Source organism: Pteronotus mesoamericanus, unplaced genomic scaffold (assembly GCF_021234165.1).
Source record: "Pteronotus mesoamericanus isolate MK-2021 breed Mesoamerican mustached bat unplaced genomic scaffold, CSHL_Meso_final contig_20, whole genome shotgun sequence".
Taxonomy (NCBI): Eukaryota; Metazoa; Chordata; class Mammalia; order Chiroptera; family Mormoopidae; genus Pteronotus; species Pteronotus mesoamericanus.
The window spans coordinates 76,609,518-76,628,781 of NW_026555085.1; the positions used below are offsets into that span (position 1 = coordinate 76,609,518).

The following is a 19,264-nucleotide window of genomic DNA, read 5'->3' on the forward strand; positions in this document are numbered from 1 at the left end:
TCATGCATTTCATTTAGAATGATTTAAAAATGTTAATTCAGAGGAATACATTAACTAGTAACATATACCATATATGTTCATTAGTACAATTTATGAAAAGCAAAATCAAATGACTTCTTAAGATTGTGTCAAACACCAAAAGGTAAAGGTATTGTCAATTAATTTTTTATTTTTTTCTAGTGTAAATAATTTTCTTAGAGAAATACATGAGTGACATTAATTCAGTAAACATTTTAAACTACATACAATATCAATTAACTGAAATATGAAATTTCTCATTTCTTTTTCAAGTATGTATTACAGAAAATTGAACCGCATTTAAAATAATAAGAAGCTTTATATTTCCATTATCTAAAAACTATGTTCATATTTTGGTCTATTTCTTTCCAGTATTGTGTGTGCATATGCATGCATATATGTATTTTTCAATATTCTTCAGGTCATATTATATTTATCTTTGATATATAGGTATTTTTCTTGCACTTGGCATAAATTACGATTTTTCATGTCATTTTTAAAATGACCATAATAGTTAACTGAATGTACATACCCAAATTTACACATTAGATATTTTGAAAAATATTTTTAAATCTCTGTCCATAACGTGTATATTATATTTAGGATAATTTATTTAGGATAGATCATGAAAAACAAGTGTATCACTATTCCAAAAAAAAGAATCTTAGCAGACATCAAGAGATATCATCAACAGAAAAGGCAAAAATTCTCAATAGCTTAATATAATTGTTTTTTATGTACACCAACTCCTTAGAATAGCATGGGAGGGATTCTTCAATAATTGCCTTGAAAAAATTTATTTTTTTTGTCTTCCCATAATAAACAGCAATATCAACGGAACCTTGACCTTTGTAAATCAGGGCTAAATTTACATCAGAAGAAGAAATGGTTGAGCTAAAGAAAGAGATGCATTTTCTGGTGTTAATTCTACTCCTGTCCAGATCTTGTTCTGTTTAGATTCCCTTTCACTTTCCCTGAATTTGGAATTAAGGTCTGTCCACACTCAAAGCATTTCCAGCTTGGGTTGCGGGGGGCAGTTTCTTTGCTATGTCAACTAGGGTCCCAATAGCTGCCTTGTGGTTTTTAAGCTTTTGAATTGGAGGAACTTACCGGAAAAAAATTTAAAACGAATATTTTGAAAATGCAGGTTGTGACAAAATTTTCCAATGTTTAGCTCTGTAACTCTTTAATACGTCAAGGTGAAAGTCCATAAAGAATAGGATAACGTGTAGGACATGCTTTACTACAGGCATTGCTTCTTTAGGACTCCTGACACAACATCACAGACTTCTTTCAATTCATCTACTTTTTAGTCCACTGCTGTTAGGCTCAGTATAGAGTGAGAGTTTGGAGAGTAAGGGTAGCTACCCTGGTTTACCAACATCTCTCTACATCTCTATGGGACATGGGAGAAATACTTCCTTACACCAGGTTATTGCAGAGGACGATTTAGAGATGCCCACCGCAAATGTTTTCTACCGACGCCTGGCGACTCTAGGGGCGGGGCTTGCGCGGGGATGACGTCACTACCGAGCGCCAGGCGCGCTTTGTAGGCGGTGGATTCAAATGTTCAGGCCTGGTTCCGGGGCCTGAATTATCGTCGGAGTGGCGGTTTGTTTTCGCTTTCACAGAGGGCGTGAGCTTCTTTGTGGTGCTGGGAGGACGTCGGAAGTTGAGGTGGCTGGTGCTGGAGGCACAGAATGGCGCTCTCGACCACAGTCTCTCAGAGTAAACGGATAAAGCGGAAGGCTCCTCGCAGCTTCTTGAAGCGCATTTTCAAGCGACAGAAGCCTCACCTTCGTCTGGAGTCAAGTTGTGACTTACTGGTGAGATTCTCTGCTTTTTTGGGCCTGGAGTGGGGCAAGGGCCGGTAGGGGAAATAAACCCCGGTCTACTTCGCTGCCCCCAGACAATCTAGTTCTTTCGAGCCTATGTTTAAGGCGTTCCCAACAATGACTAGGCAGGTCTGCCCCTGGTTGGCATGTCACTTCGTATTCCTGACGCTTAATTGTGTTGGAGCCCCCTGAAATGTCGATGTCTGTACCGTTTTTACTAGAGGCTATTAGCCACTCAACTTAAGCAGAAAACTAAGGTTGAGTTCCTGCTTGCAGCTTTTAAATACCACTGTTTAGGAGAACAATATGGTACAGAGCTTAGTGTACTTGCGAGAGGAAGAAAGATACAGCCTGTGAAAAGTATATTACGGAATTCAAGTTGGGTCGTTTTTACTTAATTATCCTAAAAGGCATTACTGACATGTCTTTTTTCTACGTTGTTAACCAAATATATTGCCTTATTTCCTCTACTTTAACTTACTTAATACAGAACCCTGAACCAAAAATTTATTTGTAAGTGGTATGCTTTCAGCTGTGAATTCTTTTTCCTAGACAGACAGAACATCTGTTAATTCTTTTTTCAAGCCAAACTATTGAAACTTGTTTATCTGACTCAAAATATCTGCGACATAATGCTTTCCTAGTAAATAACCGCAACCAGATCACTGTGTAATATTTCTATGTTGACAAAAATTCAGAGTTTTTACGTTGAATGCCCTAAACATAGACCCCTCTACCAGAATGAACACAGTATCCTTAGGTTTAAATTATGGGAGACACCTCTGGTTTGTCACAAGAGCTTTATGAGTAAAGGAGCCATTATAAGTGGGCACCTAATGAGATCAAGGTAAAGAATTGTGGCTAACAAGCACATATGGCATTGAGAGTATCTTCAGAATGCATCATTCCATCTGTTTTGTTGTTGTTGTTTTTAAAGTATATTTTATTGATTATGTTATTACAGTTGTCCCTTTTTTTTTTCTCCCCTTTATTCCCTAGGGCCCTGCACCCCCCTCCCACTAGCATTCCCTGCCCCCTACCTTAGTTCATGTCCATGGGTTGTGCATACAAGTTCTTTAGTTTCTCCATTTCCTATACTATTCTTAACCTCCCCATTTTGTACCTACCAAGTATGCTTCTTATTCCCTGTACGTTTTCCTCCATTCTCCTCCCTCCCCCCTCCCTGCTGCTAACCTTCCATGTAATCTTCATTTCTGTGATTCTGTTCCTGTTCTAGTTGTTTGCTTAGTTTGTTTTCAGGTTCAGTTATTGATAGTTGTGAGTTTGTCATCATTTTACTGTTCATAGCTTTGATATTCTTTTTTTTTTTTTTAGATAAGTCCCTTTAACATTTCATATAATCAGGACTTGGTGATGATAAACTCCTTTAACTTTACCTTACCTGGGAAGCATTTGATCTGCCCTTCCATTCTAAATGATAGCTTTGCTGGATAAAGCAATCTTGGATGCAGGTCCTTGTCTTGCTTGACTTTGAATACTTCTTTCCAGCTCCTTCTTGCTTGTAAGGTTTCTTTAGAGAAATCAGCTGAGAATCTTATGGGAACTCCTTTGTAGGTAACTGTCTCCTTTTCTCTTGCTGCTTTAAAGATTCTCTCCATATCTTTAATCTTGGGTGATGTAATTATGATGTGCCTTGGTGTGTGTGTCCTTGTGTCCAGCTTCTTTGGGTCTCTCTGAGCTCCTGGGACTTCTGGAAGTCTATTTCGCTTGCCAGATTGAGGAAGTTTTCCTTCATTATTTGTTCAAATAAGTTTTCAACTTCTTGCTCTTCTTCTTCTCCTTCCGGCACTTCTACGATTCTGATGTTGGAATGTTTAAATTTGTCCTGAAGATTCCTAAGTTTCCTCCCATTTCTTTGAATTTTTCTTTCTTCATTCTGTGTGGTTGAAATGTTTATTTCTTCCTTCTGCCCCAAATCATTGATTTGAATCCTGGTTTCCTTCCCTTCACTCTCAGTTCCCTGGATATTTTTCCTTAATTCACTTTGCATACCGTTTGCTTTTTCCTCTATTTTGTGACCATACTCAACTTGGTTACCAGTGTTTTTAACTCTGCATCTGATAGGTTGGCTATCTTTTCATCTCTTAGTTGTATTTTTTCTGGAGTTTTGATGTGTTCTTTCATTGGGGCCATATTTCTTTGTCTCAGCACTCCTGTTACATTGTAAGGTATTTTCCAGGGCAGGGCAACCCAAGTCTCTTTGTTGTGGTGCTTGCTTGGTTCTTGGCCTGCTGTAAGCCACTTTTCTCACTACCCACAAGCAAATTGGGCCCTTCTGATGCTGATTCCTGGATGGGTGAATTTGTGTACATTCTGGGACCCTGTGGACCTCTCCAGTGAACTCTCCTATGAGGCTTGGTGTTTTTCCTATGGGCCCAACCCCCACAGGTTTTTACAGTGAGAAGTTTTAAGGCTTTCTGTTCCTGCGCTGGAACCCTGGGTTGTGTGGTCTGTCTGCGTCCTCAGTTGCTCCTCCCAGCTTATACACATGCAAAAATGGGACCACCTGGTCCTCCAGCCGCAGCCTTGCTGCACGTCCTCCCCCATCCCAGCCACACTCTGACTACCCCACTCCGCCCCTCCTACCAGTCTAGGTGAATGTTTCTTCTTTAACTCCTTGGTTGTTGATCTTCCATACAGTTTAATTTTCTGGCAGTTCTGGTTGTTTTTTGTTTTAAAATTTGTTGTCCTTTTGGTTGTGTGGGGAGGCAAAGTATATCTACCTATGTCTCCATCTTGGCCGAGCTCATTTCACCTGTTTTGAAGCTATATTTTCCCACCTCTTTACTCTGCTGACTCCCCATCTGTTGACTGCTTGCAGGGTTTCTCTTTTTACTAGACTACTATAGAATTATCTTCATTTTTCCTTTATTTGGTCTCTGAAGCCAAAATAAACTTTTTTTCCCTTGGTAAAGTAGCCCTTCCAATATCTTCTGCCCTCCTTTTTTTGTTCCTTTCATAGACCCCATAAGAAAAGGCTATTTATACTATTTGGAACCCCTGCCACCCAGCCCCCATGTGGTGATGTTAAAGGTGGCACAAGTGAGTTGGAGTAAAGTGAAATTGATTTATAAGATCTTTTTAGGTAATTCTGGAGTTTTTATTGGTTCTGGGGTCCTAAGTGGAGGGGGAACAAATGTACCTGCTCAAGAATATCTAGGAGACTACCATATAGATTGGCAGAAATTTCTCAAGTAGTCAGATTTCTTCCACATTCACGCCTGTCTACCCCAAGTGACTCGTGAACAGGTGGACTGTATTGTATAGGGTTGGCCAAAAAGTTTGTTTGATTTTTTCTCTAAGATGGCTCTAGTGGTGCTTAGTTGTCTTTAAGTTCATCATTCGAAGCAATTTTGTTAGATTGTATTGTAACAGCTGTCCTATCAGTGTGCATTAAAAAAAAACGAACTGGTAAATTTTTGTGTAGCCATATTAATACTGAAGATGGAAGAGAATACGCAACATTTTCGCCATGTTATGCTTTATTATTTCAAGAAAGGTAAAAACACAACTGAAACACCAAAAAAAGACTTGTTCAGTGTATGGAGAAGGTGCTGTGACCGATCAGATGTGTTGAAAGTGGTTTGAGAAGTTTCATGCTGGAGATTTCTCTCTGGACGATGCTTCTTGGTCAGTAACCAGTTGAAGTTGATAGTGATCAAATTGAGACATTAATTGAGAACAATCAGTGTTATACCATGCAGGAGATAGCCAACATACTTAAAATATTCAAGGCAATAAAATTATTGGTGAAAATGAAAAATGTGTCTCCTTTTATGGAGAAAACTATATGGACTTTTTTGGCCAACTCAACAGAGTGGAATCCAGGTGTTGCAGGTGGAAAGGAAGGTGAAATTCCAAGCAGTTGCAGTGGTAGAAAAAGGGATTTTTATAGGCAACTGTTTATTCTAGGTCTTATGCTTTTCTTTGGCTTCCATTTGTTCTCCTCCATTCTCTGTGTATGCCATGCATCACCCTGGTTTCTTTCCTTATGGTGTCTCCTTGCCATTGACATTTCATAATCTTACCCAGCAGATGTCTCACATCATCCATAAACTTTTCTACAATTAAGACAGTCTGTTTTGACCTCTTTTTTTCTGAACTTTGATAGCAGAGGATGTGTACATCATACGGTTTAGTTATTGGGACTTTGACACTGTTTGCTAAGAATTTCATATATCGATGTGTTCTCCTACTTTGGTATGCAGCTTCTTGAGGGGAAGGAACAACACTTATCTCTTTTCATGTCTCCTATTTTCTTTAATGCAAAACTAATCTACTTTTATGCTAAATATAAAAACATAAGACTAATCTACTTTTTATGTTTTGTACATGGTATTTCTTTTGCCTCAAGATGTTCTCACTATACTCAGCAAACTCCAGTTCTTTCAGAATCCAGTTCAAATGCCACTTCTTTAAGTGAAGCCTTTCTTAATCTTCTTAGAAAAGATCAACCTTATCTTACTCCATCATCTATTGTCACACACTTCTTTAATTTCTTCATAGGTTGGATTTTGCCATTGGACTGGGAAGTTTGGGCCTTTTTATATTCCTAATGTTTAACATAATACCTTGAACATTCTGAGTGTACAATTAATGTTGGGACTGTGTGAAAGAGTGAAAGAGAGGTTTATTTTTGACAGTCTGCCCTTTTTTAGACTCTTGCATTATATTTTGAAATAATTATAAATTCATAAGAAGTGGCAAATGTTGTGGAGACTATTGATGTACCTTTTACCCAGTTTTCCACAGTACTAATACTAACTTACGTAACTACATTCCTTTATGGAATTTTGAATTTTGTGCTGTCTGGTTATGCAACCCATTTAAAATAATTTCTTATAAGGTGCCTTAAAGACTAATAATAGTAGATATGATTATTTCAATAGCTAGGTGATAAGTATTGACCTTTGTACATAAACTTTTCAACACAGTAAGTTTTTAGAATTCCAGTTATTAATGTGTTTTTGAGTAGAGATTTCAAGTACCTGGTTAAAATCCTTAGACCTCAGATTGTAGAATGAAAGATGATTAGCCTTAAGTATGGTATGATTTTAAATTTTGGAAAAATCTTAAATATATTATAAATTCAAGCTTATTTGGATTCAGAAGCAGGAGTATTTGTTAATAAAGTTCTGCATAAATTTTACTCTAATAATGCTTTTCAATAATGTTATTGTCTGTAGCTTTTGGTTAGTCTCACATAGCCTTGTTTCATGTATTGCAATAATCAAGTTTCTTTTATATGGAATCTAAGATGGACTTATATTAAACTAAATTTTGTTACTTTAAATAAAAATTAATTGACTTAATGACAATACTAAATAGTACAACATTAAATTTTGGGATCTTTTAATTTTAAAAGTCATTATTTCAAAGCATCAGTGTTTTAAGTTTAAAAACCTTTATAAATTTTCTCATTTAAAGGTACATCTGAACTGTTTACTGTTTATTAGACGATTAGCAGAAGAGTCCAGGGCAAATGCGTGTAAGAACAAGTGTGGAATCATTAAAGACCAGCATGTACTGCCTGCAGCAAAGGTAAAGCCTGAATTGCTTTTCTTGAGCAAGAGTTAAGCCCTGGCTGTTGCAGCTCAGTGGATTGAGGGCAGGCCAAAGTAAACCAAAGGGTCGCTGGTTCGATTCCCAGTCAGGACACATGCCCTGCCCTGGGTTACGGGCCAGGTCCCCAGTATGGGATGCACGAGAAGTAACCACACATTGATATTTCTCTCCTTCTCTTTCTACCTCCCTTCCCCTCTCTAAAAATAAATAAATAAAGTCTTTAAAAAAGAGAGAGAGAATTAATACCACCTGGTTCATCACCTCTGCCTGATTTAGATTTCTTTATTCAGCTTTGTTGACTCAGTTAACTTTGGATTTTCATGTTAATGGATTTGATTACAGAGTTAGATTTTCTTTATATGTGTATTATGGATTGCTAATGCAAAGATTCATGGATGTTTATCACCATTTAGGGGAACATCAAAGTTTGACTGTAATCTCTAGGGTTTGTACTAGGCTATCATATAGTTTAAAAGGCTATCACCTTGAAATTTATCAAAACTTTCTTGATCATTTTCTTTCCCTAATTGCCTAATTATTTGTTCTTCTGTGTTTTGAGATTTGCATGACTTATGAATCAAATTACTTATAAAAGCAGAGAAGATTACTTCTTACCAGTATTTCTATATAATGTGAGAATTTGATGAGTAGGGCAGAGTTTTTTCTAAATATGTTCCTGAGATCATTTCCACTTGATGTTAATAGATGCCCCACTATGAATAGCTGCTGGGGTCAAGTTACATTTACATAACATATTATACCTCCTTGAATAGTCACAGTGTTATTATGTATACAGAGCTTGTTTATATATAATATGCAAGAAATTGGCAACCATAGTTGACTGGGGGATGATGTGGGAAAGAGACACGTATTTTTCATACTCTCTGTCTTCATATACTTTTTATTTTGGAATATCAAATAATTATAAACTCAGAGAAGGTGCATAAGTTGTATAGAGAGTGCCATGTACCTTTTCTCCAGCTCTTCACAATGCTAACGTCTTAATATAACTCTAGTTATGGAAAGTTATAAAAGGTTATGGGAACTATAGCAGTAAAGAAACTAGTTGAACTCTGTTCAACTTACCATTTTGTAAATTTGAATACATAATATTCTCATCATTTTGTAAAATCATTTGAAGACATAATACTCTCTTTTGCAGTACGCATATTAACATATAAAACAGAAATATTAAACTAGAGTATAGACCTAGTTGGTGGCCACTGTGGAAGCCTAGAAATGTGCATGACCTGGACTTTTCTTAGAGATTTCATATTTTCTTACAATTATAAACATTTAACAAGATTCTAGACTATTAGTGTTAGTTTTTATGTAGGTAAAGGAAGGTTTAAGAGCTTGAAGGGTGTATGTATGTGTTTTAAATTTAGGATTTCTTTTTTATTAATAAATTACAAGTACGCTTTATCTAAAAGTAGATAAGTTCTCTTTAAAAAAGTTTTGGGTACATTCTGGTCTAATGCCCCCTGTCTTTTATGACTAAAGATATATTGTTTTTATTTCTCTCATGGGCTATATGATTTGGAAATTGTCTACCTAACAAGCTTTTCAGCATTAGATGACTTGTTTTGGTCTCTAAGTTGATGTAATTCAGACCATTCATAAGAAATTTGGTATTGCAATGGATTTGTACTGTTCTATAGTTATTAAATGCCTTATTTATAAGAGGATTTTTGGATTTTGGAACATTATATAACTCTCAGGATTACTGAATTGTCTACAAGCCTCATGTTAGGAACCATTAATATGGACACTTGGCTTACAAATGAAGAAGTTAACATCTAGAAAACCATATTTTGACTATAAAACCATATTTTGAGAATCCAGGCATGTTTTATGTTCTTTGAGAGAAGTAGACATCTCAGACCATTTATAAGGCAAATGAATTCCCTAATCACCTTCCATATTGGGACTTAAAAATTCATAGTCTTGCATATTATACACATAGGAATATTTAACCTTCTGTTGAGGAATTATGATTTATTTGCCATAGATATAATATGAATCTTCATTTTTTCCTCCCTTACAGGTTATTCTAAAGAAGAGCAGAGGTTAGAAGTCAAAGAACACACTTTTGAAATTATATATTTTTTTATTTTCGTTGGTAACAGATCATGAAAGCACTTTTTACATATCCGTTAATACTGTATATTATTAAAATATTGGCTGTTTGAGGAATATGTGCATTTGTATTTCATCTTTTTTTTTACTGGTATTGAAATATCTCAAACAGAACAATGTATCTTTATTTTTGAGGAATTATATGTCATTCGTTTTAAATGGACTCTGTTCTTTGCTTTTGTTTCATTGGTATGGCAAATGTTTATCAAAAATAAAATCTTACTAAATGAAGTGGCTTGAAGAGATTATTTCTTGAAATTAAGCTTATAAGTATTTAGCTTTAGACATAATTAACTATGGAATCAATTTGTGCTCTAAAAAAAGGCAATTTACAGTCAAAATTAGGTACATTTAAAATAATTTCAACTCTTTAATGCCTTTGAGTAAGTAATACAGTATACGTTTTATTACTGAGTCATATTCTGTGGTATTTATATACCACAGTTTGTACAACTGTTCACTCATTGAGAGCCATTTTGATTATTTCCAGTCTTGACTATTACAAATAAAGCTGCTATGAACAATCATTTATAAGTTTTATACAGATATAAGTTTTCATTTCTCTGGGATAATGCCCAGGAGTGTGATTGCCAGGTCAAATGGTGAGTATATGTTTAGTTTTTAAAAAAGAAACAGCCACACAGTTTCCCAGAGTGGCTGTACCATTTTATAGTCCCATCAGCCTTTTATGAAAGATCCACTTTCTTTACATTCTCATGAACATTTGGTATTTTTATTTTTTATTTTAGTTCTTCTGATAGAAGTATGCCTCCTCAAGGTTTTTAATTGCATTTCCCTAATGGCTAACGGTGGTGCACATATTTTTATATGCTCATGTGTCATCAATTTGGTGAAATACTTCTTACGAGGGTAGAATACCTCTCTACCTCTGCGGTCTTCCCTGACGCCGTGAGGGCATGGCCTCATTACCGCTGACTGGTGAAAGCCCTGCCTCCGGCAGGTCTCCGATTCCTCTCCACAAGAAGAGCGTGTTCCCTGTTACTGGAGGGGTGGATGAAATTCTGGCTCAGCACGAACTTTCCAGCTGCTCATTGAGCGTCTCTGAGACCACGCCGGGTGAGGGGTTTGGGGCGCGTCATGGCTGCCTAGTAAGAGTAGAAGTCTAGGCTGTCTGCTTGACCATTGCTAATGAAGCTGGAGAGTGCAGGCTGCGGTTTTTATTTGTGGTGGTTGGCTGGCATAAAGTGGTTATTACCTAAAAATTTTTTCGTTTTGTCCCCTGTCCTTCAGTTGGAGAAAACAGGTGTTTTTTTTGGGTGGGGTGCTTTTTCTTTTCTCCATTTTATCTGTGCCCATAGGTATTTCTGAGTTGCAGCTTCTATAGTCACCAGACAAGATAGAAGTAAAGAAAATATCCAGGGAGCTCACCACTGTATTTTTCCTTTAGTTCCAAGTTTCTAGCTATTTTATTATCTTCTCTTGACTTTTCAGAGTCGTCTTAGATTTCTTTTAAGTATGTGAAGTCCAGAGTTTATAGTTGAACAAAGAGGAGTAGGGAAAAGTACATTTACTTCATCTTTTTGAAAGCAGGAGTCCTGATAGTTATCTTAAGAAAAAGACTTCAAGGATGTTGACAACAGCTAAGTTAAATGTTCTTAATAAATATTATGAAATGAGAAAAAGAATTCTTGGAATTATCTAAACTAAAAACCCAGGATTTATTCTTGACTCCAAATCCATCTGCCTCCTTCCCTTATTTGATCAAATAGGTCACCAGGATTTCACTTTGAATCGCATCTCTTCCTACCTCTACCCTCCATTGCTTTGTGTCAGACTCCCAATATCTGATACAGGAAATATGTACCCATTACCTGACTTACTGCATTATCCTATCTGATATCCTTGAATCTAGTTCCCTACCATACCTTCATACAGTCTCCAGTCCATCTTCACAATTTTGGAGTTGTCTTTCTATAAAATATAAGTGCAATCATGTCATTCCCCTATTGAAAACCCTTCAGTGGCTTATCATCATCTTGGGTTAAAATGAGCCTGATATGTAACACTATTAGTTACCAGGTACAGACTTACATGTATATGTACAGGTCCTATTATCTGGTAAGCTTTCCTTGGACATGAATAGGTTAATGATCAGAGAACCAAGTGTTATGCCAGGGAACTCCAGAAATCAGAATATGGAAGACTATCATGAACTACCAATATCCATCCTAGTACCAATCCTTTTTGGGTAATGTGTTCAGAGAAGAATCTTCCATTCCTCATTTTGTTTCTGGGATAAATTATTTTGAGACTAGACTGTCCCGCACTTAGTTCCCCAGTCATTTTGCTCAGCTCCCATCTCTCCTCCTCCATTGTACATGGCCATCTGGCCTCAGGAGAGGCCCCCGAGCTGCCCTGGGCAGGACAGCTGCCTCAGCTGCAGCATTTTCTTTCTTCCTTCCTTCCTTCCTTCCTTCCTTCCTTCCTTCCTTCCTTCCTTCCTTCCTTCCTTCCTTCCTTCCTCCCTCCCTCCCTCCCTCCCTCCCTCCCTTTTTTCTTTCTTTCAAGAAAGGCACACTGCCACGTGCAGCGCCTCATTCGGATGTGTCTGGAGTCTTGGAAGCTTGACTACCCTACGTTCTCCTACAAATGGACCTTGAGAGCTTGTTTGGAGGTTCTAGCAGGGGAGCGCAGCTACTCGTATACACTTGACTGAAGACCGGTCCTCTCCTCTAGTTGGGAAGGTCGTCCTCTTCGACCAAGCGCGCAGCTTTGGGAGGGACGCGCATGGATCGGTGAGGGAGGAAGGGGACACCCGCCTAGGCAGCCAGATCAGCCGAATCAACCCTGGCGATCAGTGGGGTGACAGATGTCGCAGCCAGATCGCCCTCACATCCATGCATTTTCAACTATTGTTACCTGTAGCTTCTTTGGCTCTGCCTCAGCACTCATTAGATTCTCTTTGCATCTGGAAGTTTCTTGAAGTCTCCTGAATGTCTACATCTCACCTCTTCAATTTTGGTTAATAACTTTTTATACTTCATTATTTAATGGAAACTAAGGAGGGAAAGAATGTGTGTGGTCGATTTTGAACAGACAGCTTCATGGATTCTTAGTTCAGTAAGATTTTTTTAAGCATTAATATGCCAAGATTTTAACAAGTCTTACTTGCTATATAAATACACATTTTAAATGTAGAATTATGTTTAATACCAAGATAAATGATAAGTATTAGGGTTTCTCATGAGAATGTAAACAAAAAGTAAGTAGAATATATAATTAATGCTGAAGAGTTCTATAAGTGTGTGTAATATAAAAATCTCATTTGACTATTTTGAAATAGGAGCTGGACTAGGGTATTTTGGTTTTAGGACAATTTGAACTAATATATCCAGAGTTAATATCTTTCTTATTTTAAAAATGAGATTTTCCTCATCTTTTCTATCTCCTATGTAAAGACAGGATCATTACAACGCAGCTAGGCTCACTACCTCTTCCTCAGAGGCTGTCAAATAATCTGATCATATTCTTACATTATGTGTATTTGGCTTTTGTATGCAGTTTTTCTACATCATCCCAGCCTTTAATTGTGAGACTTCTAGAAAGTGTGCTAATATTAAGATTCTACAATTGAAGGGTAAATTAGGATTCTGACTGGGTGTTTGGAGAGTCTTAGGTATTTGTACTGCCATCTTGGGATACCACAATATTGCTAACCTGAAGGAAAATATTGTGTGTGTGTGCGTGTGTGTGTGTGTGTGTGTGTGTCAGGGGAGGGGGTGAAACGGAATAGATGAAAATGAGGGGAGTTGGTAGAGGTAAAGTCAGTAGAGGGAGGGGATTGCGTCTATGCAAGTTTGGCATCTCTTCTGGGAGGTTTTCTTTTATAGGTAGAAGCTTTACTGGCTTGGTCAAAAATTAAAACTCCAGATTGAAGTCCAGATTTCTGATTAAGCAATTTATTCTTAGTGGGCTTTTAAATCAGGTTTTGTCTCTGAGATTTGAGAGCTAAGGCTGCCAAGATTTAAGTGAAGAGAAAAGTCATTTATTTCAATTCCTACTGACATTAAATTGCAAGACTTTGTAGTTGTTAAACATAGGTACTAAAAATAATTCAAGTTCAAAATATAAAGTTTGGATTGAATGTACAGTTATTCATACTATATTTACTATGCAGGGGAAAATGCAGTCTAATATATGAATGGTGTACTTTTGATTTGTATTATGAGTTCAAGTTAGAGCCTTAAAAATAATTTGTTTTATAAAACTTTATAGTATTTTTAAAGTTACCTTATTCTTTATAGTATAAAGCCCATTATATAAAAGGATACATATATTTCATTAGTTTCCTTGTATAAACAGTTTGGTTAGTGAAACAGTGGCTATTTGCAAAAATGCACAAAATTTTAATTATTTTGGAAGACTTATTGGTGTTTTGTAATCGAAGTAAGTTAAGCCACTGAAGTAAGTTAAAATTTGACAATTAGTATTTAGGTATACTATACTTAAAAATGTGAGGTAGTTAGCTACAAATTCCAGCTTAGAGTGCTTAGGAATGGGAAGAGGCAGCCGTCCATTCAATACATTGATTAAATGTTCTTAACCCTATAATTTTGTGCATAGAGGACTGTGTGTTGTGAAAATTACTGTTCTTAGATTTTCACTGAAATTGGACTGTTAAGATTATCAGAGGGAAAGAACATGCCTAAATTCTAATAAAACAAACTCATTTATTTTTAGTGATGTATGTGCATTTTTGGTCAATTTAGGTTTAACTGGGTTGAATTAAGTATTAATAACCATACCTACATAGGTATTTTGAGATCCAATAATACGTTTCTGAGTGTTATGAGTAGTTTCTGGTTTGTAAATGTATACCATAGACTCTAATAATTCTGTTGGGTATGCTTATTTAGTATTTGCTATGCTGATCACTCAAGTAGAATGAGGGACAATATCCCTACTTTAAAGTGTACCATCTAACTAGTATTTACTATAGAATTTGCTTAAATATGTGTGGGTTTATATTCAGTTGGCCAAAATGTCTGTTATGTTTTTTCCATAAAATAAAAGACATATTTTTCATTTTTACCAATACTGATTTGGATATTTTGAGTATGTTGTCTATCTACCGCTATTGGCTTCTAGTGGGTAGAGGCCAGGGGTCCTGGCTTCTAAGCATGTTTAGAGGCTATGTTTATGCATTGGAATGTTTTTAACATACTGAACATATTCCAGTGCATAAGACAGGCCCACAGCAAAAAATTAGTTGGCCAGAATGTTAGTAGTACCAAGAAACTTCTCAAACCACTTTTGACAGGTTTGGTCAGTTGTAGCACCTTCTCCATACACCACAAATCTTTCTTTTGTGTTTCAGTTGCATTTTTACCTTTCTTGAAATACTGAAGTAGAATATGCTGAAAATGCTGCATATTTTCCCATCTTCAATATTAAAATGGCTGCACACAAAGTCACCAATTTTGATTTTTTTTAATGCATGCTAATATGACAGCTGTCACAATACAGTCTAACAAAATTGTTTCAAATGACATTAAAGACAACTCAGTGCTATTAGAACTATCATACAGAAAAAAATGTAATGGACTTTTTGGTCAACCCAGTATCTGGGCTCTCTATTCTCTAACAGGAGTCTCTGTGCCTGTTTTTTTTGCCAGTATCATGCTGTTTTGATTACTTTAGCTTTGCAATATAGCCTGAAATCAGGAAGTGTAATGTCTCCAGTTTTATTCTTTCTCAGGATTGCTTTGGCTATTTGGGTTTTGTTTGTTTTTTTGTTTTTTGTTTTTTTTTGTTTTTTGTTTTTGTGGCTCCAATCAAATTTTAGGATAGTTTCTTCTATTTCTGTAAAAAATGCCATTGGGATTTTGAGAGTGATTGCATTGAACCTGAAGATCACTTCGGTTGGTATGGACATTTTGACAATAATAATTCTTTCAATCTAAGAGCACAGGATATCTTTCCATTTATTTGTTTCTTCAATCTCTTAACAATATCGTACAATTTTCAGTGTTCAGATCCTTTCCCTCCTTGGTTAAATTTAATCCTAAGTACTTTGTCTCTCTGAGTATAATCAAGGTTCTGTCATTAAAGGAAGGAGAATCATACAAGTACATTACGTAGGTGTCTCTGGCAGAAGATTTGTATTATAGAATCCATTCATTCTACAAAAAAAAAAAACTGTATTAAACCATAAAGTTAAAAATCTTAACATATTGGACCAAAGCTCTTTCAGTTGCCTGAATACTGAGTCAGGACATTTGTCAGTGTGTGTGATCCTAGTGCTTTCTCAGACTGTGTGGTCAGAGAAACCCAGATTACACCATGTAGAAAGTACATGTAGTCTGGGGACAAATTTGTAAATATGAAAAACAATACATAAACGTGATTTCAAACATCTTTACAATTAAAATTTTAATTTATATTCTGTGTTTATAGTCTTAACATACATTCAACATCTTATATTTTCAAATGTGTATCATTTTTGTTATATTGCTTGTGATCTCAGATGATGGTAAACCTTCAAATTAAATGACGAAATGATATGTGATGTAGGCGCAAAATTGTATAGCTAAAGATATTTAACCAGTGAGATCATTGAATTGGCAAAATATTCCTGAAGGTTTTAAGAATGGGGCTCTGAAGGTATGTGGTTATTTGAAATATATTTTGGACAGGCCTCCAGTGATGCAGAAAATGTTAAAACGTCTAGCCAAAAGATTGAATCACTGAAGAAGTGCAGAAAGAACCAGCAATAAACTTGCTAAGTGTCCTTTCTGGAAATGCAATCATTTCATTGTTACTCACATAAGTCTTCTAAAGTGCTTTGGGATTCAACCAGTAATATAGATTCTGTGCCCATGAGTAATAAAATAAAATGTTACTCTTAGTCATTTGGAATTTTAAATGTTACTTTATTTCTAGATGCAGCTGAGTCATTTTTCTTCTGGGTTTCTAAGGGAATCCTCAAAATAATTATATTTTCTCTTTATATTATTCTAGTTGAATAACTATATAATAATGTTTTTTCACATGAAAAATAATAAAGGTACAAGATATAAATGATATCAAAGTAATGTTTTGAGTTCTGAAATCTTAATAATATAGTCAAAGACTTTTTCTATGTAAGGAACAATTTTACAAGAAAAGTTAGCTTTACTCTAAAACCTTCAAGAGCCAAAATAAATTAGGTGGACCTCTAAAGTTCTTAGTCTGTGGACAATATGATAAATATTACTTCTGTACCTCCTATTTTTAGGGCACTGTGCTAGAGAGTGAGGAACATAAAAAAAAAAACCCATGAAAACATTCCTTGCCCTTAAGAAGTTTATAGTTCGAGCAAATAACAGAATAATTCATGACGTGGGGCAGTTTACTGATATCTAAAGCCATTCCAGCCATAAAAATCTATGGTGCTAACATGACTGCCTATTTTGGTTAATACAGCATAGCAAATCATCCTCATACTCAATGGCTTAAGACAAAAGCAATTTTCTTATTTCTTAGGATTCTGTGGATTGGCTGGGGCTCAGCTGGGCAGTTCTGCTGGTTTTACTTGAAGTTTCTCATACCGTTGCAGTCAGATGATAGCTGGGCTAGTATGTCCAAGATGACTTCTTCATGCACATGTTTGAGGTGTCTGGTCTCTTCCAAGTGGATTCTCTCTCCCTATAATGTCGCATTCTCTAGAATATCTTTATGTGGCCTTTTTTCTCCAATGGGGTGGCCGTATATCATGGATTAGGGCTTCGAGTCAGGTAGTGGTATTTTTAGTACTCTTAAGTCATGGGATCAGAAGTACCAGTACCATCCATTTTTACCCCATTTTTTTGATCAAGATAGTCACAGGACCAGCTTGTGCTGGTGAGATGGAGGGGGGAATAAGTTTCATCTTTTGATGTGAGTAACAAAGAGGTAGTGGAAGCATTTTTGGAGGCCATCTTCGGAGATTAGCTACCACACTGCCTGAGACACACTGCCTAGTTTTCTAGGTCTTAATTGCTGTGGGAGTTCTAAGAAAGAGGATTCAAAAAATTGAAAATGCTGAACATGGAGGAGATGGCAGGGAACGGGTATGTGGTGGGAATTATAGGATCCTCTGTAGGTGGAATAGCATGTAGAAGTACACAGGTGGAAAAAGTCATTAGATTAATAAGAGTTCTAAAAAAATTTTGAAAAAAATTGACCCAAAGTAATAAACATCAGAGGTAGGCATTGCTTGTTTCAATTGTTACAGAAAGAACTAGCCCTGGCTGGTGTGGCTCAGTGGATTGAGCACTGCCCTTTGAACCAAAGAGTTCGATTCCCAGTCAGGGCACAGGCCTGCGTTTTAGGCCAGGTCCCCCATAGGGGGCGCGCAAGAGGCAACCATACATTGCTGTTTCTCTCCCTCTTCCTCCCTCCCCTCCTCTCTAAAAATAAATAAATAAAATCTTTAAAATAAAAAGAACTGGTGAAAATGCCTAGGAAGTAAATGCTTAAAAAAGGCTGGTGCAGTTCTACATGGGGAGCATATTCTTTTAACAACAGCAAAGCCAGTGACTCTAAAATTGAACCATTATGGGATTAGAAATAGGATGGATGAAATTGATTTGGAACACTTTTGTGTTGATTTCTATCAGATTTGAGAATTTATTCAGGTAGCTGGACAATGCAATTCTAATGCAGCATGTTATTTGAATGCAGGAGTGTGTTTTACTTTCTGGATGTTTAAGTTGGGTAGAGTGCAATTTCATAGCAACTGAGCTTATATTCATCAGCACTGAGGTGAAAGCTCATAGCTTAGAGAGCAAACAGTACAAATCTGAAAACAAGTCTCGACCTTGGGTCAGTTGTATATGCTGTGAAATAAGAACCTAGTGTGAATTCTTAAAGCAAATCATGACAACTGCCCCCACTTTGTAATTTGATTAACAAAATCAACTCTAGGTATATAATAAATACTTCTGTTCATTTTTTTAACCCTTTTGTTGATTACTTGCTATATGAATAGTTCAATACTGAGGAAATACAATGTTGTATAAACATCTAATTTTTAGGAAGTTATTTTTTTTTAGGCTTCAACCTGTGATCCTGTTACAGGTACTTCTATACTTTGGCACTATCTGTGTTCTTCAGATGAATATAAAAATTAATTACTTACGCATGGTACTCCAAATCTGGAGAAACAAGCATTCCCACTAACCAAGTTTTCCTTGCTCTCCAGACTTTTCAATGATTATGTTATGCTAAAGCTATCATAATCCTCATTCATTCATTCATTCAGCAGACATTGAATTTCATATATGAGGTAGATACAGTCAAAATGACTTTTGAACTGTGACCTACAATATAAGGAGTCAGCCTTGAGAAGATCTGCTGGGAGAGAGTTCCAACAGTGAGCACAAAGGCCTAAAGGAGGAAATAAACCTAATGTAGTTAAGGAAGAGAAAGAAAGTCGGCCTTGCTGTAGCATGCCGAAGAAGAGGGGAGTTAGACCAAATTTGTTGTTGCCTCTGCATTCATAATAAGGACTTGGAAATTTTTTCTGAGTGTGAAGAAAGGTATTGGAATGTTCTGAGCTGAGAAGAGATGTGACTATAATTTACCATTTATAGAGATCATTTCTGATTCTGGGTATAGGGAAAAACTACAGAATAGCACTGTTAGGAAGATGCCAAGAAGCTCTTAGTGTTGCTCCTGGTGATGAGGGCAACCTGGATTGGGTG

The 19,264-nt window shown here is 36.4% G+C and overlaps 1 protein-coding gene across 2 annotated transcripts; it reads left to right on the top strand.

The window, feature by feature from the left end:
* The first annotated feature begins 1,573 nt into the window (after positions 1-1,573).
* Positions 1,574-9,617, top strand: CENPW (centromere protein W). Of its 2 annotated transcripts, XM_054568923.1 has the most exons (3): positions 1,574-1,844; positions 7,302-7,415; positions 9,487-9,617. In XM_054568923.1, exons 1-3 carry the CDS (start codon positions 1,719-1,721, stop codon positions 9,511-9,513), a joined length of 267 nt encoding a protein of 88 aa, XP_054424898.1. In that variant the 5' UTR covers positions 1,574-1,718; the 3' UTR covers positions 9,514-9,617. The 2 variants fall into 2 exon arrangements, with proteins under 2 accessions (XP_054424898.1, XP_054424899.1); XM_054568924.1 differs by lacking the exon at positions 9,487-9,617 and having other exon boundaries at positions 7,342-7,419.
* Positions 9,618-19,264: the final 9,647 nt, after the last annotated feature.

What these genes read in the sequence shown, in the direction of transcription:
- CENPW (XM_054568923.1), top strand. Translation starts at nt 1,719, where the DNA reads ATGGCGCTCTCGACCACAGTCTCTCAGAGTAAACGGATAAAGCGGAAG. An exon ending in AGTCAAGTTGTGACTTACTG is followed by an intron (nt 1,845 to 7,301) that starts GTGAGATTCTCT and finishes TCTCATTTAAAG; the next exon opens with GTACATCTGAACTGTTTACT. An exon ending in ATGTACTGCCTGCAGCAAAG is followed by an intron (nt 7,416 to 9,486) that starts GTAAAGCCTGAA and finishes CCTCCCTTACAG; the next exon opens with GTTATTCTAAAGAAGAGCAG.